The sequence below is a fragment of the Bombina bombina genome, chromosome 2 (assembly GCF_027579735.1).
Source record: "Bombina bombina isolate aBomBom1 chromosome 2, aBomBom1.pri, whole genome shotgun sequence".
Lineage (NCBI taxonomy): Eukaryota > Metazoa > Chordata > Amphibia > Anura > Bombinatoridae > Bombina > Bombina bombina.
In genome coordinates, this window is record NC_069500.1 from 1,127,790,390 (window position 1) to 1,127,816,518 (window position 26,129).

General features: G+C 37.0%; 1 protein-coding gene across 1 annotated transcript in view; it reads right to left on the reverse strand.

Annotated features, from left to right (window-relative positions):
- The window catches only part of FSTL5 (follistatin like 5), a 1,363,343-nt gene that overhangs the window by 93,907 nt on the left and 1,243,307 nt on the right, over positions 1-26,129 (reverse strand). The window contains exon 13 of the mRNA XM_053703797.1: positions 25,066-25,173. Coding sequence (XP_053559772.1) covers positions 25,066-25,173 — 108 coding nt within the window. The remainder of the gene's footprint in view (positions 1-25,065; positions 25,174-26,129) is intronic.

Consider the following 26,129-nt stretch of genomic DNA (forward strand, 5'->3'; position numbering starts at 1 on the left):
GGGATCTTCCTAACGCCGGTATTTAGAGCCTTGGCTGAAGTGAGCGTTAGAACTCTAACGACAAAACTCCAGCCGCAGAAAAAAGTCAGGAGTTAAGAGCTTTATGGGCTAACGCCGGTTTATAAAGCTCTTAACTACTGTGCTCTAAAATACACTAACACCCATAAACTACCTATGTACCCCTAAACCGAGGCCCCCCCACATCGCCGCCACTCTAATAATTTTTTTAACCCCTAATCTGCCGACCGCACACCACCGCCACATACATTATCCCTATGTACCCCTAATCTGCTGCCCCTAACATCGCCGACACCTACATAATATTTATTAACCCCTAATCTGACCCCCCAACGTCGCCGCTACCTTACCTACACTTATTAACTCCTAATCTGCCGACCTGACCTCACCGCCAATATAATAAATGTATTAACCCCTAAACCGCCTCACTCCCACCTCGCAAACCCTATAATAAATAGTATTAACCCCTAATCTGCCCTCCCTAACATCGCCGACACCTAACTTCAAGTATTAACCCCTAATCTGCCGATCGGACCTCGCCGCTATTCTAATAAATGTATTAACCCCTAAAGTTAAGTCTAACCCTAACACCCCCCTAAATTAAATATAATTTTAATCTAACAAAATAAATTATTTCTTATTAAATAAATTAATCCTATTTAAAGCTAAATACTTACCTGTAAAATAAACCCTAATATAGCTACAATATAAATAATAATTATATTGTAGCTATTTTAGGATTTATATTTATTTTACAGGCAACTTTGTATTTATTTTAACTAGGTACAATAGCTATTAAATAGTTATTTACTATTTAATAGCTACCTAGTTAAAATAATAACAAAATTACCTGTAAAATAAACCTAACACTACACTATCAATAAATAAATTAACTAAACTACCTACAATTACCTACAATTAAATCAACTAAACTCCCTGCGTTAGGCTCCATTTTTGGAGCCTAACACAGCCCTTCAGAGAACTCTCAATACCAGCGTTATTTAAAAGGTGCGGGGGGAAAAAAAACATGCGTAGCTAACGCACCCCTTTGGCCGCAAAACTCCAAATCTAGCCGTTAATTAGGCCACTGGTTTGAGGAAGAGGTAAATATATGATCTGCAAATGCGATTATCTCTAGTCAGATTGTGTTAACATGCAAATAGAATAATGGATTCATTATTAAATGCTTCTTTTGTGCAAACCCACATCTGTATTAGTTTGTTAACCATGATCTGGCAATGCTGTGGAGACCTCCCTACTTGTCAATTTATTTCTCATTTTATTTACTTATTTTTTGTTCAATTATTTTCTGATCTTCTTTGATCTATAATTTTTCTTATTTTGATATGAAACCCAAACATGTTCTTTTCTGATTCAGATAGAGCATACCATTTTTTTAACAGTTTCCAGTTTACTTCTATTATCAAATCTGCTTCATACCAATGATATTCTGTGTTGAAGAAATACCAAGGTAGACATTTGAAGCACTATATGGCAGGAAATAGTGCTGCCATCTAATGCTCTTGAAAATGTATATGTTCTTGTAAAACAAATGCCATATAGAGCTCCAGAAATAGGCCGGCTCCTAAGCATAAGTCCCTGGTTTTCCTCAAAAGATATAAAGAAAATGAAGAAAAAATGATAATTGAAGTAAATTAGAAAGTTGTTTAAAATCACAAGCATTGTATGATTCATGAAAGAACAAGTTTGGGTTTTATATTCCTTTAATCGCTAACCTAATATCAACTAAAATGTTCTGACTAAGTATCACCTCTCTTATCAAATACAAAAATTTAAAACTATAAAAAAAATATATTAAAAAAATGAAAATATTGATAGTCTAATATCACTTACACTGAAGAACAAAACATAAACACATCTTCATTTTGCTTCTGCTAGATTTACACTCTGGCATATTTCAATTTACAGATATTAGAACATCTTTGGAAAGGTTTGTGCCAGTAAATACAATTAAATAACAGTGATGAACAAGATAAAGATGTGTTACTACTTACAAAAATAATACTTTAATAGTGCAACTGTATCAATGGATAAAAGATAAAGAGTGGCCTCAAGCCACAATGTCATGGACTACAATGCCACCTTGAAGATACTAAAGCCATGATATCATCTATGTCATGGTTAGGAGTCAAGATTTAAAGTTATAGTTGTATTGCTGTTACCAAAATTTCAGCTACTACATTGTCCCACTAATGGTGATGTTTTCTTCCCAACAACTGAACATTGTTCAGTGAGCAAAATTGTAGATCAAAAACCTTGTGTAAAGCAAAGAGGATTGATGATCCCCAAAATACAAGGTAAGACACCACGCTGGTACTAGAGCAAGGAAGCACCAACAGTAACCTCTTTTGAATATTTGTCTGACTTTTACTGCATCCAATAATCCCCCTACAAAATACAGCAACATGGTTAGCACCACAATTCACATCCCAGATTTTCTTAACTCTGTTAGACTCAATTTGACACTATTGCCTTTTCACTTTCACTGCATCTATCACTCAACTTTACCAAGTCAATGTATGTATCTACCTAATGTAAAATACTGCAATAAACCAATAATCTTAAATTCCTGCTGCAAACAAGTAAATATTGGCTTCTTTTCATAATGCCCAATCCCCAATGCAAAGACCTTCCACCAACTGTTCTCCATAATGTGACCTAACAAAATGGTCCCCACCCTAAGAACACACGCAATTCAAAGTGTTACCCTACCCTGCCATCCTCACCAAAATGGCCCCAAGCCCTAGTTCTTCTCGCCTTAAATGACACATCAAAAGGAACCAAAATCACAGAGTATTAATCTTTGTTACAGCTTATTAAAAAGTGGTGTTCAACCTTAGAAGATGTCATGTTTTTTTCATGTAAATCCACAAATAAAACAACAACTCTTTCATGATTTTCTCCACAGAATCATTATTTGGCCTTTTTAAAAATCATATTAAGTTAAAAGTGACCTATAATGGATTACACTCAATCTCAATTGAAAAGGAACCAAAAAACTCTTATTTTTATTCAGAGACAGTGATTTATTTTCTAATCTTTTATTCAATTAGGATATAATTTAGTGTCATGATTTAGGCCTTTCATTGCACTGTCAGAGATAAGAAGCATAACATATAATGCAACTCAGAGAAGTTTCCTGTTGACAAAGTTAGTTGCAGGGATTGGCAAGGTGTCCGTGACGGGGCCCTTCCCGTGTCCACCACGTCCGCCGTCTGTTTGCAGCGGAGATGGTCCAAGGATGGTCAAATTTGGTCTCCCTGACCCTGAGTCTCCTCCTTGAAGCACCGTCGCAGCGCCAGCCAGGTTTGTTTTGCGCCCCCCCCCCCTGTCACGACGCTGCACTCAGTCTCAGCTCAGAGTGAGAGGGTCACTGTCTGTAGCGGCGGGAAAATAATTTAGTGACAAGTTAGCTAGTAGAGACGTGAGACTGAGAGGGAAGAAGGCAAGAGCTCAAGAACTAGAAGACTAGATAGGTTTCTTAAAAAAAATGTAATTGTTGCACGGTAAGAGTGAGTCTGAAAACTGTGCTGTGCAAAATGCAGGCTGCAGCTAAAAAAATGCATTAAAAAATAGAGAGTATCATTTCACAGATTATTATTACCTACATGAGTACATAAAAAAGAATTTGAGAGGGACCATCAAAAGGTTAAATGCCAAAAAAGTGTGTTTTCTATGATCTTATATAATGAATCTAAAATTAAAAACTTTTTTTAAAATAAAATTAAAAAAGCTTTTCATGCTGTTTGATTGATTAATAATGTCTTCTGTTGATTTCTGATTTGCAATATATAAAATGCAGCACATATGAAATTATAACTGAAAAGAAAAGCTTGACTTTTAAAAAAAATATATAAATTTAAATGAAACAGAAAACAAGCAATGTGATTAAATGTTGTGTGAATGCACATGGTGTATCTAGTAATATATTCACAATGCTAATTAATTCCAATGCTAATTAATTCCCATGATGATTGATGAACAACATGTAGTTATTATTTTTCTTACTTTTTTACATTCATACGCCTAGATTTAGAGTTCTGCGTTAGCCGTCAAAACCAGCGTTATGGGGTCCTAACGCTGGTTTTGGCCGCCCGCTGGTATTTAGAGTCAGTCAGGAAAGGGTCTAACGCTCACTTTCCAGCCGCGACTTTTCCATACCGCAGATCCCCCTACGCCAATTGCGTAGCCTATCTTTTCAATGGGATCTTTCTAACGCCGGTATTTAGAGTCTTGGCTGAAGTGAGCGTTAGAAATCTAACGACAAAACTCCAGCCGCAGAGAAAAGCCAGGAGTTAAGAGCTTTCTGGGCTAACGCCGGTTCATAAAGCTCTTAACTACTGTGCTCTAAAGTACACTAACACCCATAAACTACCTATGTACCCCTAAACCGAGGCCCCCCAACATCGCCGCCACTCTAATAAAAAATTTTAACCCCTAATCTGCCGACCGCACACCGCCGCAACCTACATTATCCCTATGTACCCCTAATCTGCTGCCCCTAACACCGCCGACCCCTACATAATATTTATTAACCCCTAATCTGCCCCCCCCAACGTCGCCGCTACCTTACCTACAATTATTAACTCCTAAACTGCCGACCGGACCTCACTGCTACTATAATAAATGTATTAACCCCTAAAGCTAAGTCTTACCCTAACACCCCCCTAAGTTAAATATAATTTTATTCTAACGAAATAAAATAAATCTTATTAAATAAATTATTCCTATTTAAAGCTAAATACTTACCTGTAAAATAAACCCTAATATAGCTACAATATAAATAATAATTATATTATAGCTATTTTAGAATTAATATTTATTTTACAGGCAAATTTGTATTTATTTTAACCAGGTACAATAGCTATTAAATAGTTAATAACTATTTAATTGCTACCTAGTTAAAATAATTACAAAATAACCTGTAAAATAAATCCTAACCTAAGTTACAATAAAACCTAACACTACACTATCAATAAATACATTAAATACAAATACCTACAAATAAATACAATTAAATAAACTAAATAAAGTACAAAAAATAAAAAAAGAACTGTTACAAAAAATAAAAAAATAATTTACAAACATTATCAAAATATTACAACAATTTTAAGCTAATTACACCTACTCTAAGCCCCCTAATAAAATAACAAAGCCCCTCAAAATAAAAAAATGCCCTACCCTATTCTAAAATAAAAATTTAAAAGCTCTTTTACCTTACCAGCCCTTAAAAGGGCCTTTTGCAGGGCATGCCCCAAATAAATCTGCTCTTTTGCCTGTAAAAAAAAACATACAATACCCCCCCAACATTACAACCCACCACCCACATACCCCTAATCTAACCGAAAACCCCCTTAAATAAACCTAACACTAAGCCCCTGAAGATCTTCCTACCTTATCTTCACCACGCCGGGTATCACTGATCCGTTTAGAAGAGGGTCCGAAGTCTTCCTCCTATCCGGGCGATGTCTTCATCCAAGCGGGGGCTGAAGAGGTCCATCATCCGGCTGAAGTCTTCATCCAAGCGGGGGCTGAAGAGGTCCATCATCCGGCTGAAGTCTTCATCCAAGCGGGGGCTGAAGAGGTCCATCATCCGGCTGAAGTCTTCTATTAAGCGGCATCTTCAATCTTCTTTCTTCCGGCTCCATCTTCATCCCGCCGACGCGGAACATCCATCCTGGCCGACGACTTCCCGACGAATGACGGTTCTTTTAAGGGACATCATCCAAGATGGCGTCCCTCGAATTCCGATTGGCTGATAGGATTCTATCAGCCAATCGGAATTAAGGTAGGAAAATTCTGATTGGCTGATTGAATCAGCCAATCAGATTCAAGTTCAATCCGATTGGCTGATTGGATCAGCCAATCAGATTGAGCTTGCATTCTGTTGGCTGATCGGAACAGCCAATAGAATGCAAGCTCAATCTGATTGGCTGATTGGATCAGCCAATCGGATTCCATCAGCCAATCAGAATTTTCCTACCTTAATTCCGATTGGCTGATAGAATCCTATCAGCCAATCGGAATTCGGACGCTATCTTGGATGAGGGGTTTGGGTTAGATTAGGGGTATGTGGGTGGTGGGTTGTAATGTTGTGGTGGGGTATTGTATGTTTTTTTTACAGGCAAAAGAGCAGAATTCTTTGGGGCATGCCCCACAAAAGGCCCTTTTAAGGGCTGGTAAGGTAAAAGAGCATTTCAATTTTTATTTTACAATAGGGTAGGGCATTTTTTTATTTTGGGGGGCTTTGTTATTTTATTAGGGGGCTTAGAGTAGGTGTAATTAGCTTAAAATTGTTGTAATATTTTTATAATGTTTGTAAATTATTTTTTTATTTTTTGTAACTTAGTTCTTTTTTTATTTTTTGTACTTTAGTTAGTTTATTTAATTGTATTATTTGTAGGCATTTGTATGTAATTAATTTATTGATAGTGTAGTGTTAGGTTTAATTGTAACTTAGGTTAGGATTTATTTTACAGGTAATTTTGTAATTATTTTAACTAGGTAGCTATTAAATAGTTATTAACTATTTAATAGCTATTGTACCTGGTTAAAATAAATACAAAGTTGCCTGTAAAATAAATATTAATCCTAAAATAGCTACAATATAATTATTATTTATATTGTAGCTATATTAGGGTTTATTTTACAGGTAAGTATTTAGCTTTAAATAGGAATAATTTATTTAATAAGATTTATTTTATTTTGTTAGATAAAAATTATATTTAACTTAGGGGGGTGTTAGTGTTAGGGTTAGACTTAGCTTTAGGGGTTAATACATTTATTAGAGTTGCGGCGAGGTCCGGTCGGCAGATTAGGGGTTAATACTTGAAGTTAGGTGTCGGTGATGTTAGGGAGGGCAGATTAGGGGTTAATAATATTTATTATAGGGTTTTTGAGGCGGGAGTGAGGCGGATTAGGGGTTAATAACTTTATTATAGTATTGGTGAGGTCCGGTCGGCAGATTAGGGCTTAATAATTGTAGGCAGGTGGCGGTGACGTTGGGGGCGGCAGATTAGGGGTTAATAAATATAATATAGGGGTCGGCGGTGTTAGGGGCAGCAGATTAGGGGTACATAGGGATAACATAGGTTGCGGCGGTGTACGGAGCGGCAGATTAGGGGTTAATAATAAAATGCAGGGGTCAGCGATAGCGGGGGCGGCAGATTAGGGGTTAATAAGTGTAAGGTTAGGGTCGTTTAGACTCGGGGTACATGTTAGGGTGTTAGGTGCAGACTTAGGAAGTGTTTCCCCATAGGAAACAATGGGGCTGCGTTAGGAGCTGAACGCTGCTTTTTTGCAGGTGTTAGGTTTTTTTTCAGCTCAAACGGCCCCATTGTTTCCTATGAGGGAATCGTGCACGAGCACGTTTTTGAAGCTGGCCGCGTCCGTAAGCACCGCTGGTATTGAGAGTTGCAGTGGCGGTAAATTATGTTCTACGCTCCCTTTTTGGAGCCTAACGCAGCCCTTCTGTGAACTCTAAATACCAGCGGTATTTAAAAGGTGCGGGGGGAAAAAACACGCGTAGCTAACGCACCCCTTTGGCCGCAGAACTCTAAATCTAGCCGTAAGTTCCCCCTTCCATGTTTTCTTTAACATGGAAGGGTTTAGCAAACATGGAAGGGGTTAGGGGAACTTAGAATGTAAAAAGTAAGAAAAATAATAAACTACCTGTTGTTCATAGGAATTAATTAGCATTGTAAATACAATAGTGACAGTTCTAGGAGGCATATGAATGATCTCTCCCCATGTATTGCTCTATATTACCCTTTTACATTGAACAAGGAGAGAGAGACCAAGCCACACACATACCAGTGCAGCCTGTATCTTTGGAGGTTTATAATTAATCAGAAAGAAAATGTATAGTAAGGTTGTGAATTGTGAATAAAGTTAGGGGTTTATTTTCAAGACTGCTGCTAGTGGTAATAATTATATAGCAGTCTATCTAAATCTGCCTGTAGTTATTAATAATAAGATAACTACAGGCAGATTTAGATAAACTGCAATATAATTACCGCTAGCAGCAGTCTTGAAAACAACCCCCTAACTTTATTCACAATCACAACCTTAGCATATATTTTCTTTCTGATTAATTAATAGGAAATGGAAAATGTTTTGTAGCACTACTACTGAATAAACCTCAGGTGCCTGTTAAAGTGCTTTATAAAGCTCCAGGGACACAGGCTACACCACCTTAAAGGGACAGTATACTGCAAAATTATTTTTCCCTTATTGTGTTTCCAATTACTTTTTTTACCTACTGCAGAGTATGAAATGTATGAGATTTTCTTTTTGAGGTTAATTTGTGTATATGAAATAGCTGAATTTAAGTACTGTGATTAGTACCTGGCCTTATCTTATATCTAACATAGCCTTATGCCTATCCCATGTATGTTTAAACTCAGAGAGTGTTTTTTGATGTTATTAATTTGAAATGTACCTTGGTGTCCTTCACTAAGGTCTGTACTTTGAAAAATGTTCGTCACAGTTTTGGTCCGTGCCTATCCCTGGTTAGTTGTAGCTTTATATGCTGATTTATCAGTAGCTATGCTCTGGCCAGTTCAAATGTTTTCTTATACTTGTAGCTGAAAAGTTAGGAATTAGAAGCTATTTTTGTGTAAAGGATTTGAGAACATGATATGCTGAACCAGGTTGCTAACCACAACTTGCCTGGCTTGCTATTCTTATCTGATACTTGATCATTTCAAACCCTACTGATACAGAAATTTCAGATATATCTTATAAACAGCATTAATTGATGCCTAAAGTTACAATTCTAGTCCACTTTCCAATATTCTAAGCCGAGACCCTAGGCCAATGTCATGCAGCATTATAACAAAATATCCCCTGGATGAAGATGGGACCCCTGGATGAAGATGGAAGATGGCTCCGCTACACCAGGATGAAGATTGAAGATGGAGCCCTTCACCGCAGGACTTCAGCAATAGTTAGTACCTATGTCGGGGTTAGTGTTATTATTTTTTTTTTGGGGTGGTTATTTTTTTAGATTAGGGCTTTTTTTTTATTGTGCACTAAAGAGCTGAATGCCCTTTTAAGGACAATGCCCATACAAATGCCCCTTTAGGGGCAGTGGGAAGATTAGATTTTTTTAGAGTTAGGTCTTTTTTTATTTGGGGGGTTGGGTGGGTGGGGGGTTTTACTGTTAGAGGTTGATATGTTTTTTTTAATCTAAAAGAGCAGTTAAATCTAGGGCAATGCCCTACAAAAGGCACTTTTAAGGGCTATTGGTAGTTTAGTGTTAGATTACGGGGTGTTTTTTGTTTTTATAGGGGTATTAGATTAGGTTTAATTTTTTTATTTTGGATGATTTCGTTTATTATTTTCTGTAATCTTAGATTTTTATTTTTTTTTCGTAATTTTAGAGTTTGTTATTTTTTGTAATGTTAGGGGTTTTTTTTCGTACTGTTAGGATTCTTTTATTTTGTAATTTAGGTTTTTTATTTTAGGTATATTTTTTTTTTTTAAATTGTAATGTTAGGTGTTTTTATAGTTTACGCTTAGGTTTTATTTATTTCACAGTTTTTTTATTGAATTTAAGGGAGTTATATTAAAGTTTAATTTAAAGTTAGGTGGGTGTTAGGTTTAGGGGTTAATAGTTTAATTTAGGTATTCACGATGTGGGTGTTTGGTGGTTTAGGGGTAAATAGATTTAGTTTAGTATTTGCAATGCGGGGGGCAACGGATTAGGGGAAATTAGTTTTATTTAGGTGTTAGCGATGCAGGTGGGCGGCGGATTAGTGGTTAATAGGTTTATTGCAGTGTTGGCGATTTCAGGGGCGGCGGATTAGGGGTTAATACACACCCTCAAAAAATCCTAACTCTAAACCCGAAAGTTTCTACTCACCCAATTTGACTCCGACTCCTACGTGATCAGCTCCAGTGGGGTTCCTCTTCATTCTTTATGGCAGTAGTCCTCTTCATTCTCATGAAGGCAGTTATTTTCTTCCATCTTCCATTTTCTGTCTTCCATCTAATCCTCTTCCATCTGATTCTCCTTCATTCTGTCCCCACCGCATACAGAAACTTGAAGGCAAAGTTCCCTCTAAAATAGGGGTGCCCTTGCAGTTCTATTGGCTGATTATTGAATTATTATTCCAATCAGCCAATAGAATGACAGCTTTTCCTATTGGTTGATTGGACTAGCAATACAATCTCTTATTTTGGGCTAGATTAATGGAGCACTAATTTATCCCACGTCTGTAAATGGGCAAATTCGCCCAATCAAATGCCATTTCCAAGGCAACCTTTTATTTAGGATTGTTTGCAAATGCCTTTTTCAGGGCAATCTTTTTTAGGATAGGGTTATTTTATTTAGAAAAGGGTTTTTTTATGGGAAAAAGAGCTATGTTTACTTTAGGGTACTGCACTACAAAATGCGCTACTAAGGGCAATGCCCTACCTAATTACTTTATCAGGGCAATTGTTAGACTAGGTTTTTCAAGGTAGGGTTTTTATTTATGGGGTTACTTTGTTTTAAGAGTAGCAATTTTTTTTAGGGCAATAGTTAAAGTAGGTTTTAGTGTTTTTATTAGTTTTTTATATTGGGGTGGAGAGCACATTAAGGTAAGTATTGTAGCTACACCAGAAGTTTTGAAAATATTTACATTCATATTAATAAAAACGAATGTAAATGTTAAATGAAAATTCAACTTTCATTTAGTTTTAAATTAAACAAATAACTGAATAGTGCAGCTAACGAATATTCGGAGACACAAATGTCCTTGAATATTCGGAACAAAATTACGTCTGAAAATAAATTTTCTGGGCTGCACATCTCTAGTACATAGGTATATATATTAAGCTTGGTGGTATATATTTATAAGGGATCCTTTACTTTACACATCCACTGTCGGTGCCGATGCTGCTTGGAAAATTTTGCCAGCATCGCTACCCGTTGCTATGTAAAGTATAATGCCTCTCGGTGATGCTGCCTTTTAACAGTAATGTTGGAACTTTTTAATATTTTGACAGATTTCTCGAGATTGCTTTGGATCCCTTTTCAATATATTTATATAATATATCTAAATATATATATAGTAGTGTAGGGTTTGTTTGCGTTGGTATAATCTGCATTTGTGATTAAACAAATGCACATCTTATATTTATATATATTTAATTACATATACAGTCATGGCCAAAAATATTGGCACCCCTGCATTTCTGTCAGATATTGCACCACTTCGCCCAGTAAATTGTTGCAATTACAAATGTTTAGGCATTCTCATGTTTATTTCTTTTGTTTGTATTGGTATGACACAAAAAAATTTAGAAAAAAGCTACATCTGACACATTCCACGCAAAACCTTCTCAAAATTGTAAGAAATAATTGTATTACAAATTTGTGATGCTCCTGTAATTTGTAATTAAACTCACCTGTATCAATTAACAGGTGCTGACCATATAGAAATCACACCGGCAACCAGTTAAAACGGTGACAAATCTACACAAACTTTCTGTTTTGTGTCTCTGCGTGCCACACTGAGCATGGAGAAGAGAAAGAGCAGCAAATAATTGTCTGAGGATTTGAGAACAAAAATTGTGGAAAAGCATAGACAAAATTGTCAAGAAGGTTACAGCCCATGGCACTGTAGCTAATATTCCAGGACGTGGACACAAGAGAAATATTTATCAAAGACTGCAACAAAAGATTGTTCGAATGGTAGATAAAGAACCTCAATCAACTTCAAGATAAATTCAAGCTGACCTTCAGGCACCGGGTACAAATGTGTCAGTTGGCAATATACGTCACCTTCCGAATGAAAAGGGACGCTATGGTAGGAGACCCAGGAGGACCCCACTGCTAACACAGAAACATAAAAATAATGACCCAAAGCACACACCAAAAAGCACCCAGAAATGGTTTAAGACAAAGTGCTGGAGAGTACTGAACTGGCCAGCAATGAGTCCAGATCTCAATCCCATAGAGCACCTGTGGAGAGATCTCAAAACAGCAGTTGGGAAACGGAGAGACCTGGAGCAATTGGCGAAAAAAGAGGTGTAAGAAACTCATTGATACTTACAGGAAGCGATTGATTTCAGTTATTTTTTCCAAGGGGTGTGCTATTAAATATTAAATTGAGGGTGCCAATAATTTTGTCCAGTCCAATTTTTTGGAGTTTTGCATGGGATGTGTCATATTTGGCTTTTTTTTCTCCACTTTTTGGTGTCATACCAATACAAACAAAAGAAATAAACATGAGAATGCCTAAACATTTGTAATTGCAACATCATTCTAGGTGAAGTGGCGCATTATCTGAAAGAAATGCAGGGGTGCCAAAATTATATATATATATTAGAGATGTGTATTTGTTTCATCACAAATGCAGATTCATGATGAAAATCAGTTATTAGTTTCATTTTGCTCCAAAGAGAATTAAAGAAAATAAAAAACTACTGATGAAAATCATCAATATTCATTTGTTTAATTTCATTTTTTGAGGTGTTGATACCTTAATGCACGTTGCCTGCTGTCAGCACGGCCTGGGGCTCTGGCAAGGAGAAGATCTGGTTAGCACGATCTCCAGAGCGCATTAAGGTAAGTATTCTAACTACAGATGAAATTTTCTCCTGCAGCTTTGAAGATTTTACGTGTTAATGTTTAATTGAAATTCAGTATGTGTTTCATTTTAAACAAAATGAATACTTAATAGTACAGCCACCAAATATTTTGGGAAATTAATTTAAATATGAAATATTAATAACTCCTGTCATGATAGCGCACAAGTTTTTTTTTCTTCTGCGCTCTCTATCGACTTGGAGAGAAGTTAAAATGGTCATGAAATTCAGTAAGTGCTACAAAAACAGAACATCCAATAATTAGACACTCAAATGAAAAATTAAAGGTCATGGTAAAAATAATAAAATAACTTTCACTTTATGAGAGATGAAAAGATTCTAACGCATTGTTACATAACTTGTTAATAGTATAATTAGTAAAAGTATAAAACAGTTCTAGAGCAGAGAATGATTTGTGGGTGTCCTATTCTTTCCTTCTCTGCTGAGTACATTGTTAAGTGATCTTTTGCACTACCAAATGTCTACATTCCTTAAAGGATATATTGGAAAATTATATGTATCTATGACACATGTCAAAGTGTAGTGATGTCATCACATACATGTCTAATGACCTTGCGTGCAATAAAGAAGTGTCCATTAGCAGATGCACCTTCTCTATACTCTTCTTGTGGGGGCTGCGGTTCTTATACAGCTCCAATACCATTAAGCTGGACTTATGTTATTAAAAATAATCTGTTTGCATGTCCCCCATCGTAGAATATCAAAAGAAGGAGTTGAGGGCTGTAAACGTAGGTATAGATTATTATGTTCACATAGCTATATTAAAGTGCATATATATATATAGATTGCTTAGCCCATCGTAGAATGTTGATCAGAAACACTAGGCACCAGGGTGTTTTGCAAATGGATAGGGGAAACTATTTCCATGGTCAACTCTGTTACCTAATACTACATGTGATCACATTCCTCATGGTGATCATCTGTATACTCTGGCCAGGTCCATTCCATTTTTTTGGATGATGGCTGTCATGCTCTATAATTATTACAGAGAGTTGATTGGTATGCGGAGATGGGCTGCTGTCCTCTATATAAATAGTTAGTGCTATCTGGCTTCAAGATAATATACCTTATTGAATATACTGTTCTGTGCCACATAAATTGTAATTCTTTTATTCTTTTACACTTAGTATCTCTAGGTCTTAGATATGATCCAAAAGGGAATACAAAATAATATACAGCATGACATATGATCGTTTCAGAAAAAGTATTGAAGCTTTTAAGGCAACTGATCATTTTAGAAGTATGTTTCATACTTATGTTATGGGAAAGTTGTGACAACCAGCTAAAAAAAAAATCACTGCTAATAAGCTTGTCAAGGGCTTATTCATCACAGGCTTATAGAGTAGAATGTAATCTGTCATGTAGTGTGCAAAGAATAAAAGAAAATGAGACACACTTTTCTACCTTGTACAAAATACTCTGATAAAACAGATAATCCTTTTCCTGATATCTAAACCAACATAGTTATATGAGAGAGAAAAAAAACATAACAGGCATAAAACTATAAAATCACTTAATGTTATGTATACCTGCTAACAAAACAGGTATGTTTGCAATACAGATCATTGTGGCATATTCCAAATACAATTATTCAGCTAGATTACGAGTTTTGCGTTATGAGTCAAATAGCATTGTTATGGCCCATAACGCTTCGTTTTCCCTAACGCTGCTATTACAAGTCTTGTCGTTATAAGTGTACCGCACACCTTTTAGCCTGTCACGCAACATCATATTGCCGGTATTACGAGTTTGCCTGGGAGGCCAAAAAGTGAGTGGTACACTCTATAACCACAAGATCCGTACCGCCATCTAAAATCAGTAGTTATGAGTTTTACGTTACAAAGCTGTACCATAAAACTCATAACTAAAGTGTTAAAAAGTACACTAAAACCAATAAGCTATCTATTAACCCCTAAACTGAGGGCCTCCCGCATTGCAGACACTATAATAATGTTATTGACCCCTAATCTGCCGCTCCGGACATCGCCGCCACTATTAAAATGTATTAACCCTTATTCCGCCACTCCCCGACATCGTCGCCACTATAATAAACCTATTAGCCCCTAAACCGCTGCCCTCCCGCATCGCAAACACTATTTAAATATAATTAACCCCTAATCTGCCATCCGCCCACAGGGCCGGATTGGCCTACCAGGATACCAGGAGATTTCCCAGTGGGCTGCAGCAGCTGGGGCTGGAAAGCTACAATTTAAAGGGGTGATTAATTGATTCAATTGGGTTGTAGTTTTGCTATATAACATCAATCTGGCATTTTTGTTTAATACAAAGTAATATAATTTAAAAATATTAGGGGAGGAGTATCCCAGTAATGCCCTTTGAGAAAAATGGGGCATTTGCATTCTACCGGCTCAACATAAAATAGGGCTTGTCTTCATATTTTTCCAGGGCTGCTTTTTATTCCCAGTCCAGCCCTGTCCGCCCACACCGCTCTCATCCTATTGGCTGATTGAAACAGCTAATAGGATTTTAGCAGCTCTAATCCTAATGGCTGATTGAAATCTTTCAGCCAATAGGAATGCAAGGGACGCCATCTTGGATGATGTCACTTGCATTGAAGTTCAAGTTTACAGAGGCGACCGTATGAAGAGAAAGCTCCCCGCCGGATGTCTTCAGGATGGACCTGCTCTGCGCCAGATGGATGAAGATTGAAGATGCCGTCTGGATGAAGACTTCTTGCCGCATGGATGAGGACTTCGCCTTGGGGATCGTCGGGGGTTAGTGTTAGGTTTTTTTTAAACTTTTTTTGGGTGGGTTTATTTTTTTAGATTAGGGTTTGGGCTATCTTAAAAGAGCTAAATGCCCTTTCAGGGCAATGAAAAAGGGCTGAATGCCCTTTTAAGGACAATGACCATACAAATGCTCTTTTCAGGGCAATGGGGAGCTTAGGTTTTTTTTAGATAGTTATTTTATTGGGGGGGTTGGTTGTGGGGGTGGTGGGTTTTACTGTTGGGGGGGTGTTTGTATTTTTTTACAGGTAAAAGAGCTGTTATCTTTGGGGCAATGCCCCACAAAAGGCCCTTTTAAGGGCCATTGGTAGTTTATTGTAGGCTAGGGCTTTTTTTATTTTGAAATGGCTATTAGATTAGGTGTAATTCTTTTTTATTTTTGATAATCTGTTTCTTATTTTTTTGTAATTTTGTGTTTGTTTTTTTATGTAATTTACGGCTAGATTACTAGTTTTGCGTTATGAGTAAAAAAGCAGCGTTAAGGCTCATCACGCTGCTTTTTCACTACCGCTGCTATTATGAGTCTTGTAGGTACTGCTGTCCCTCACACTTTTTTGGCCGTACCACAAATTAACTCACGCAATTTGCATAAAGTCTTTTTTCAATGGGACTTTCATAGCGCCGGTATTACAAGCTTTTTTTGGAGGCCAAAAAGTGAGCGGTACAGCCTATCCTGCAAGATTCGAAATGCATTCTAAAGTCAGTAGTTATGAGTTTTATGCTACAAAGCTGTAGCATAAAACTCATAACTAAAGTTATGGCAAAAGGCCATTTTAAGGGCTATTGGTAGTTTAGTTTAGGCTAGGGTTTTTTTTGGGGGGGGGGCTTTTTTATTTTGATAGGGCTATTAGATTACGTGTAATTAGTTTAAATATCTGATAATTTGTTTTTTATATTGTGTAATTTAGTGGGTTTTTTTTTTTTTGTAATTTAGGTAATTGTATTTAATTTAGGTAATTTACACCTAGATTTAGAGTTCTGTGGCCAAAGGGGTGCGTTAGCTACGCGTGTTTTTTCCCCCCGCACCTTTTAAATACCGCTGGTATTTAGAGTTCACAGAAGGGCTGCGTTAGGCTCCAAAAAGGGAGCGTATAGCATAATTTACCGCCACTGCAACTCTCAATACCAGCGGTGCTTACGGACGCGGCCAGCTTCAAAAATGTGCTCATGCACAATTCCCCCATAGGAAACAATGGGGCAGTTTGAGCTGAAAAAAAACCTAACACCTGCAAAAGAGCAGGGTTCAGCTCCTAATGCAGCCCTATTGTTTCCTATGGGGAAACACTTCCTATGTCTGCACCTAACACCCTAACATGAACCCCGAGTCTAAACACCCCTAACCTTACACTTTTTAACTCCTAATCTGCCGCCCCTGCTATCGCTGATCCCTGCATATTATTTTTAACCCCTAATCTGCCGCTCCGTATACCGCTGCAACCTACGTTATCCCTATGAACCCCTAATCTGCTACCCCTAACCCCCGCCGACCCCTATATTATATTTATTATTATTTATCTGCCCTCCCCCAACGTCGCCGCTACCTACCTACAATTATTAACCCCTAATCTGCCGACCGGTCCTGACCGCTACTCTAATAAATGTATTAACCCCTAAAGCTAAGTCTAACCCTAACACCCCCCTAAGTTAAATGTAATTTTTATCTAACAAAATAAAATAAATCTTATTAAATAAATTATTCCTATTTAAAGCTAAATACTTACCTGTAAAATAAACCCTAATATAGCTACAATATAACAAATAATTATATTGTAGCTATTTTAGGATTAATATTTATTTTACAGGCAACTTTGTATTTATTTTAACCAGGTACAATAGCTATTAAATAGTTAATAACTACTTAATAGCTACCTAGTTAACATAATTACAAAATTACCTGTAAAATAAATCCTAACCTAAGTTACAATTAAACCTAACACTACACTATCAATAAATTAATTAAATAAACTACCTACAATAATCTACAATTAAATCAACTAAACTAAATTACAAAAAACAAACAAACACTAAATTACAAAAAAAACCCCACTAAATAAAAAAAAATAAAAAAAAGATTACAAGAATTTTAAACTAATTACACCTACTCTAAGCCCCCTAAAAAAATAACAAAGCCCCCCAAAATAAAAAAAAATGCCCTACCCTATTCTACAATAAACATTGTAAAGCTCTTTTACCTTACCAGCCCTTAAAAGGGCCTTTTGCGGGGCATGCCCCAAAGAAATCAGCTCTTTTGCTTGAAAAAATAACATACAATACCCCCCCAACATTACAACTCACCACCCACATACCCCTAATCTAACCCAAACCCCCCTTAAATAAACCTAACACTAAGCCCCTGAAGATCTTCCTACCTTGTCTTCACCACGCCGGGTATCACCGATCCGTCCAGAAGAGGGTCCGAAGTCTTCATCCAATCCGGGCGATGTCTTCATCCAAGCGGGGGCTGAAGAGGTCCATCATCCGGCTGAAGTTGTCATCCAAGCGGGGGCTGAAGAGGTTCATCATCCGGCTGAAGTCTTCATCCAAACGGGGGCTGAAGAGGTCCATCATCCGGCTGAAGTCTTCTATCAAGCGGCATCTTCAATCTTCTTTCTTCCGGCTCCATCTTCATCCCGCCGACGCGGAACATCCTTCCTCCACGACGAACTCCCAACGAATGAAGGTTCCTTTAAGGGACGTCATCCAAGATGGCGTCCCTCGAATTCCGATTGGCTGATAGGATTCTATCAGCCAATCGGAATTAAGGTAGGAAAATTCTGATTCAATCAAGTTCAATCAAGTTCAATCCGATTGGCTGATTGGATCAGCCAATCAGATTGAGCTCGCATTCTATTGGCTGATCGGAACAGCCAATAGAATGCAAGCTCAATCTGATTGGCTGATTGGATCAGCCAATCGGATTGAACTTGAATCTGATTTGCTGATTCCATCAGCCAATCAGATTATTCCTGCCTTAATTCCGATTGGCTGATAGAATCCTATCAGCCAATCGGAATTCGAGGGACCCCATCTTGGATGACGTCCCTTAAAGGAACCTTCATTCGTCGGGAGTTCGTCGCGGAGGAAGGATGTTACGCGTTGGCAGGATGAAGATGGAGCCGGAAGAAAGAAGATTGAAGATGCCGCTTGATAGAAGACTTCAGCCAGATGATGGACCTCTTCAGCCCCTGTTTGGATGAAGACTTCAGCCGGATGATGGACCTCTTCAGCCCCCGCTTGGATGAAGACTTCAGCCAGATGATGGACCTCTTCAGCCCCCGCTTGGATGAAGACATTGCCCGGATTGGATGAAGGCTTCGGACCCTCTTCTGGACGGATCGGTGATACCCGGCGTGGTGAAGACAAGGTAGGGAGATCTTCAGGGGCTTAGTGTTAGGTTTATTTAAGGGGGGTTTGGGTTAGATTAGGGGTATGTGGGTGGTGGGTTGTAATGTTGGGGGGGGTATTGTATTTTTTTTTTTACAGGCAAAAGAGCAGAATTCTTTGGGGCATGCCCCGCAAAAGGCCCTTTTAAGGGCTGGTAAGGTAAAAGAGCTTTACAATTTTTATTGTAGAATAGGGTAGGGCATTTTTTTATTTTGGGGGCTTTGTTATTTTATTAGGGGGCTTAGAGTAGGTGTCATTAGCTTAAAATTGTTGTGTTATTTTTCTAATGTTTGTAAATTATTTTTTTATTTTTTGTAACTTAGTTCTGTATTTATTTTTTGTACTTTAGTTAGTGTATTTATTTGTATTTATTTGTAGGTATTTGTATTTAATTTATTGATAGTGTAGTGTTAGGTTTAATTGTAACTTCGGTTAGGATTTATTTTACTGGTAATTTTGTATTTCTTTTAGCTATGTAGTTATTAAATAGTTAATAACTATTTAATAGCTATTGTACCTGGTTAAAATAAATACAAAGTTGCCTGTAAAATAAATATTAATCCTAAAATAGCTACAATATAATTATTCGTTATATTGTAGCTATATTAGGATTTATTTTACAGGTAAGTATTTAGCTTTAAATAGGAATAATTTATTTAATAAGATTTATTTTATTTCGTTAGATAAATATTATATTTAACTTAGGGGGGTGTTAGGGTTAGACTTATATTTTGGGGTTAATACATTTATTAGAGTAGTAGCGAGGTCCGGTCAGCAGATTAGGGGTTAATACTTGAAGTTAGGTGTCGGCGATGTTAGGGAGGGCAGATTAGGGGTTAATACTATTTATTATATGGTTTTTGAGGCGGGAGTGAGGTGGATTAGGGGTTAATACATTTATTATAGTAGCGGTGAGGTCCAGTCAGCAGATTAAGGGTTAATAATTGTAGGTAGGTAGCGGCAACGTTGGGGGGGCAGATTAGGGGTTAATAAATATTATGTAGGTGTTGGCGGTGTTAGGGGCAGCAGATTAGGAGTACATAGGGATAATGTAGGTGGCGGCGGTGTGCGGTCGGCAGATTAGGGATTAAAAAAATTTAATATAGTGGCGGCGATGTGGGGGGACCTCGGGTGTTAGTGTTTAGAGCACAGTAGTTAAGAGCTTTATAAACCGGCGTTAGCCCAGAAAGCTCTGAACTCCTGGCTTTTCTCTGCGGCTGGAGTCTTGTCGTTAGATTTCTAACGCTCATTTCAGCCAAGACTCTAAATACCAGCGTTAGAAAGATCCCATTGAAAAGATAGGATACACAATTGGCGTAGGGGGATCTGCGGTATGGAAAAGTCGCGGCTGGAAAGTGAGCGTTAGCCCTTTCCTGACTGACTCTAAATACCAGCGGGCAGCCAAAACCAGCGTTAGGACCCCCCAACACTGGTTTTGACGGCTAACCCAGAACTCTAAATCTAGGCATTATTTAATTGTAGTGTAAGGTTAGGTTTTAGTGTAGCTCAGGTTAGGTCTTATTTTACAGGTAAATTTGTATTTGTTTTAGCTAGGTAATTAGTAAATAGTTAATAACTTTATAGTAACTATTCTACCTAGTTAAAATAAATACAAACTTGCCTGTAAAATAAAAAAAAAACCTAAGCTAACTACAATTTAACTATCAGTTATATTGTAGCTATCTTAGGGTTTATTTTACAGGTAAGTATTTAGTTTTAAATAGGAATTATTTAGGTAATGATAGGAATTTTTATTTAGATTTCTTTTAATTATATTAAGGTTAGGGGTTGTTAGGGTTAGGGTTAGACTTAGGTTTATGGGTTAATAAATTTAGTTATAGTGGCGGCAACGTTGGGGGCGGCAGATTAGGGGTTAATAAATGTAGGTAGGTGGCGGCGATGTTAGGGGCAGCAGATTAAGGGTTAATAATATTTAACTAGTGTTTGCGATGTGGGAGTGCGGCACTTTAGGGGTTAATATGTTTATTATAGTGGCGGCGACGTTGGGGGCGGCAGATTCGGGGTTCATAAATATAATGTAGGTGTCGGCGATGTTGGGGGCAGCAGATTAGGGGTTAATAAGTATAATGTAGATGTTGGCAATGTTGGGGCGGCAGATTAGGGGTTAATGAGATTAGGGGTGTTTAGATTCATTAGGGGTTCATGTTAGGGTGTTAGGTGTAAACATAAATTTAGTTTCCCCATGGAATCAATGGGGCTGCGTTACGGAGCTTTACACTGCTTTATTGCAGATGTTAGACTTTTTTTCAGAAGGCTCTCCCCATTGATGTTTATTGGGAAATTGTGCACGAGCACGTAGAACCAGCTCACCGCTGACTTAAGCAGCGCTGGTAGTGGAGTGTGGTATAGAGCACATTTTTTACTCTACGCTTACTTCTTGCCTGATAACGCCGGGTTTAGGAAAACCTGTAATACCAGTGCTGTAGGTAAGTGAGCGGTGACAATAACGTGCAAGTTAACACTGCACCCCTCTTACCGCAAAGCTCGTAATCTAGCCGTTAGTTATTTTTATTTTTAGTAATTTTAGTTTTATTTTTTTTGTAATGTTAGGTTTTAGTGTAAGGCAGGTTAGGTTTTATTTGACAGGTAAGTTTGTATTTATTTTAACTAGGTAGTTAGTAAATAGTTAATAACTATTTACTAACTAGTCTACCTAGTTAAAATAAATACAAACTTACCTGTGAAATAAAAATACAACCTAAGCTAGCTATAATATAACTATTAGTTATATTGTAGCTAGCTTAGGTTTTATTTTACAGGTAAGTTTGTATTTAGTTTAAAATAGCTATTATTTAGTTAATAATTGTAACTTTAGTTTAGCTGTATTTTAATTATGTTAAAGTTAGGGGGTGTTAGGCTTAGGGTTACGTTAGGTTTAGGGGTTAATGGATTTATTTAGTGGTAGTGATGTGGGAAGACAGAGGTTTAGGGGTTAATAACTTTAGTATAGTGGCGGCGACATAGGGAGCATGAGATTAGGGGTTAATAGTTTTATGTAGGTGTCTGCAATATCGGGGCAGCAGATTAGGGGTTAATAACTGTATGTAGGTGGCGGCAATGTTGGGAATTGCAGATTCGGGGTGTTTAGACTCGGGGTTTATGTTAGGGTGTTAGGTTTAAACGTAACTTTTTCTTTCCCCATAGACATCAATGGGGCTGCGTTACGGAGCTTTTCATTCCGCAATCACAGGTGTTAGTTTTTTTTTTGCCAGCTCTCCCCATTAATGTCTATGGGTAAATCGTGCACGAGCATGTCAAAGCAGCGCTTGATTTCGGTACGGAATGGAGCTCAACGCAACCATATCACCCGCACAAGCCTGCTTTTTTAAAACTTGTAATAGCAGCGCTATAGGGAGATGAAATAACGCTGCTTTTGTGGCTGTCGTTAAAATCCCTATAGCGCTCAAAACTCATAATCTAGCTGATTGTGTTCAAGTACAATTATATCTCCTAAAAACAAACGATTCCGTTCCCCACAGATCTCAAAGAACTTCATTAATAATGGACCCGTCTTCTACATGTTATCAATTTGTTAGACAGTATTGAACAATTTCAGCTCTGCATAAATGTAATCCCATATTATCCAAATTTTAGATTAGTAAACTAAATGATAGATCTACTACTGGTAACTTGCATTAGCTAAATAGATTAAACAATTACTAAAAGGACCATGGAAGTCAAAATTAAAGTTTTATGATAACATTAGTCAGTGTACTTATGAATTGCCAGGATAAAAATGTGCCCCTTTCTATGATAGAATACCAAGGTAAGCACAGGAATATGCTATATGGCAGCAGTGTTTGCAACAATGTATAACATCTCAGGTAATAGCAAGGATTTAACCCCCTTGTGCCAAAAACACACACAGAATAGCATTGTTACTCTCCTTGGATGCCAGTAACACACAAAGAGCAATCATTTAATCTGCTGGTGTAACGTTGATTACACACCCTTGATAATACATAAAGAGAGTATTTTGAATCCCTTTGTGTGAATTATTTCATGCCTTTAGCTGATGACTGAGCCCTCTATGACTTTGTATAGGTAGTGATACTTCATCACTTTATGTAAACATGCACAAGCACCAAAAACTTTTGCCTTTATAAAGGTTGACAGCACAACAATTGCAACTACTAGAATTGATAAGAGGGTGTCACAATAATTGTAATGTAAAGAGTTATTGGCTTTCCTTCCACCATTGCTGTACTCCATACTCTGGGCGCCATGTACTAAGAGGCGGGCAGCTTCTTAACTCGCGAAGCTGTCCGCCCACCTCCGCTACACACGGGCAGCGGATCTATTGATCCGCTTGCCCGTATGTACCATTAAACACTCATCGGAGTGTGTAATGCCCGCCCCTTCAATCGCGCGACCAATCATGCGACTGAAGGGGCTGTCAATCACCGAGAGCGAGCGTGCTCTCTGTGATTTTGCTTCGCCACCTAAGAGGTGGCGTAGGCTGTAGGAAGCAGCAGTCTAATGACCGCTGCTTCTTACATTGCGGGAAGCAGGCTCGCATATGCGAACTTGCCCCGCAAAGGCTCCGGAGCAGCTTTCGCTGCTTCGTACATGGAGCCTTCTGTGTGGCTCTGGCATCTTCAATAGCTTTGCACACCAGATCACATAAGTTTGCACACCAGATCACATAAGTTTGCACACCCCCTAAAGATAGCCCTGATTTCAACAATCTCACCAAACTAAAAAAAAAAAAAATACTATTTTGTTAGATACTGTTCTTAAAGGAATATTTAAAAAAAAAATACTGCTCTTAAAGGGATATTACCATAAAAAAATAATTAGTGCATTTAAAGAGATATTAAACATTTAATTACAGCCATTAAAGGAATATTAAAATAAAAAAAATTGTTTAATTTATAAACCTAGAACAATATTGTTTGAAATAGTAGTGAGGACACAATAGCCTAGCTTCAATAAAATCTGTTTATTAAATTTATATCCCATGGGGGAAAAAAAAAGACATTCTGCAGCATTGCAACTTGGAAGTTAAAGTGAAAAATCATGATCACACTCCCAGAACAAACCGAATGCCCCTCATTCTGTCTGAACGTTTTATGAGACACTCCTCTTTCTATCCAGCAAGACTTCCTTCATATAACAAAACAGACATGCAAATATTCTACACTTGCAGACATTTTCAATAACTGTATTTTGTTGCAGCAGTAATTGTTTTAAATATTAACAATATGCGTAGAAAGATAGGTGAAGTGCTCAATACATTTATATAACATGACCTTGTTAATGAATTTAGGGGAAGGTATCAGGCTGTCTTTTCTCACCAACATACTGTGAGCTTGTAAGAAAATGAATGAGTATATATAAATATATATTTATATTTAGTTGTAGATAGAGATTAGAAATTCTATTTCATTTGATTGTTTAAATAAAAACAAAAAACACTTAAAGGGATAGGAAAGTCAAAATTAAACTTGCATGATTCAGATAGAGCATATCATTTTAAGACACTTTTAAATTCACTTCTATTTTCAAATGTGCTTTTTTCTCTTAGTATCCCTTGTTAAAAAATTAATACGCACATATCATACACTAGTGGGAGCTGCTCCTAATTGGTGCCTGCACACATTTGTCTCTTGTGATTGGCTAAATAGATATTTTCAGCTTCCTGTCAGTAGAGCAATGCTGTCCTTTTAGCAATAAATAACAAAAAAGTGAAGAAAATTTGATAATAGAATTAAATTGGAAAGTTGTTTAAAATTGTATGTTCTATCTGAATCATAAAATACAATTTTGGGATTTACTATCCCTTTAAATAAATCATAACTAATTAACCGAGTAGAATCAATGCTAAGACACAAAAGGGGATGCCCCTTTCTTTGCTCTATTGCCTATGTGTGAACAACAGTGCACATTCATATACCATATACATGTACAGATTTGTAATTGTTTAGCAAACATCTTGTTATATGGGAGACAGGGAAATAAGTGAAAAGAAAAAATAAATACACTTATTTGACAAAACAAAGCAGCATTATACATTACAGAATATATATAGTTTAATGTTCCGTTAATGCAACTTAGTAAAAAAAAAATATTGAAAACGTTACCAAAAATAATGGAGAATGTGCACAACATAAAATAAATGATTATTAAATACATTATTTTTTTAAAAATAATATCCATCAAGGGGGCACTCCAGTTATATCAGTATTAAGTAAAAACAAATATAATGTCATAATGCTATTTACAACAAAATCATTATGTAATAATAAACAATTGTAACAAAACACAGATATGGTACCTGAAGTGTGGAAGATGTCTTCTCCATAGTACCCCAGCTTAGAACCCAGACTTGGTCATGCGCTTTATCATAGTGCAGTTTCACAGGTACAGGATCAGTGCTAACGGCCTGAAAACAATAATATTAATACAATTACAGACTGAACTGAAAATAGTGAAATTGTATTGACAAAAATATTTTATTTTAGCAGACAGCTCCTTAGAAACTGCATAGTTTCCAACATTATCCGGCAGAGCAATCAATTAAGCAGCTTAGTGGATTCATCGAATAAACTTCCATTTGAGGTGGTAAACACAAAGACTGTAAAGGAATTTAAAAATGCCTGGAACATGCATAAGGCTATCCTAAGGAAAAAGTAACATGTAATATGGGTAGACTTGATGGGCCTTTTTGGTTCTTTTCTACCGTCAAATTCTATGTTTCTAAGTATTAGCTCTACCCACTGATGGTTTCCATAGCTCTCTTTAGACTGCACCACCTTAAAACACCCAAAGCAAATTGCACAAAGAATTCACTAATTTTGAAATATTATGTTATCCTATTAAGAGCTAGATTACGAGTGGTGTGCTAACTGTTGTAAGCGATCAATAAGGGGTTTATCGCAGCTATTTGCACGTGTTAGAAGTAGCACACATATTACAGGTTGAAAGTTAACGTGTTCACTTAAACGCAATTGAATGTAACGGGTCAGGATAACGCAACTTCAGAGATCTGGTTAACTATTACTGTTGCGCACAAAACACAATAAAATTATATATAAAAGTACAGATACACTCATAATAACACTGTCTAATAAAAATTATAAAAAAAAATATTACATAAAAAAGTTATAAGGGCTCAAAGAACTGAGGTCTCAGTTGTTAGAAAAAGGCATACAAAGGGCTTTAACATGGAGATACATACATATGTCTAACTATGTATATGAGTGTGTAATATATACAGTATATATATATATATAAAAATATGAGCAGCTGGAGAGCACTCTCACTTCTTAGGTCGATCTGCCAGGGTGCATGCAGGAGTTGAATGATAGCAATGAACAAATGGCAGCACTCACTGGTCCT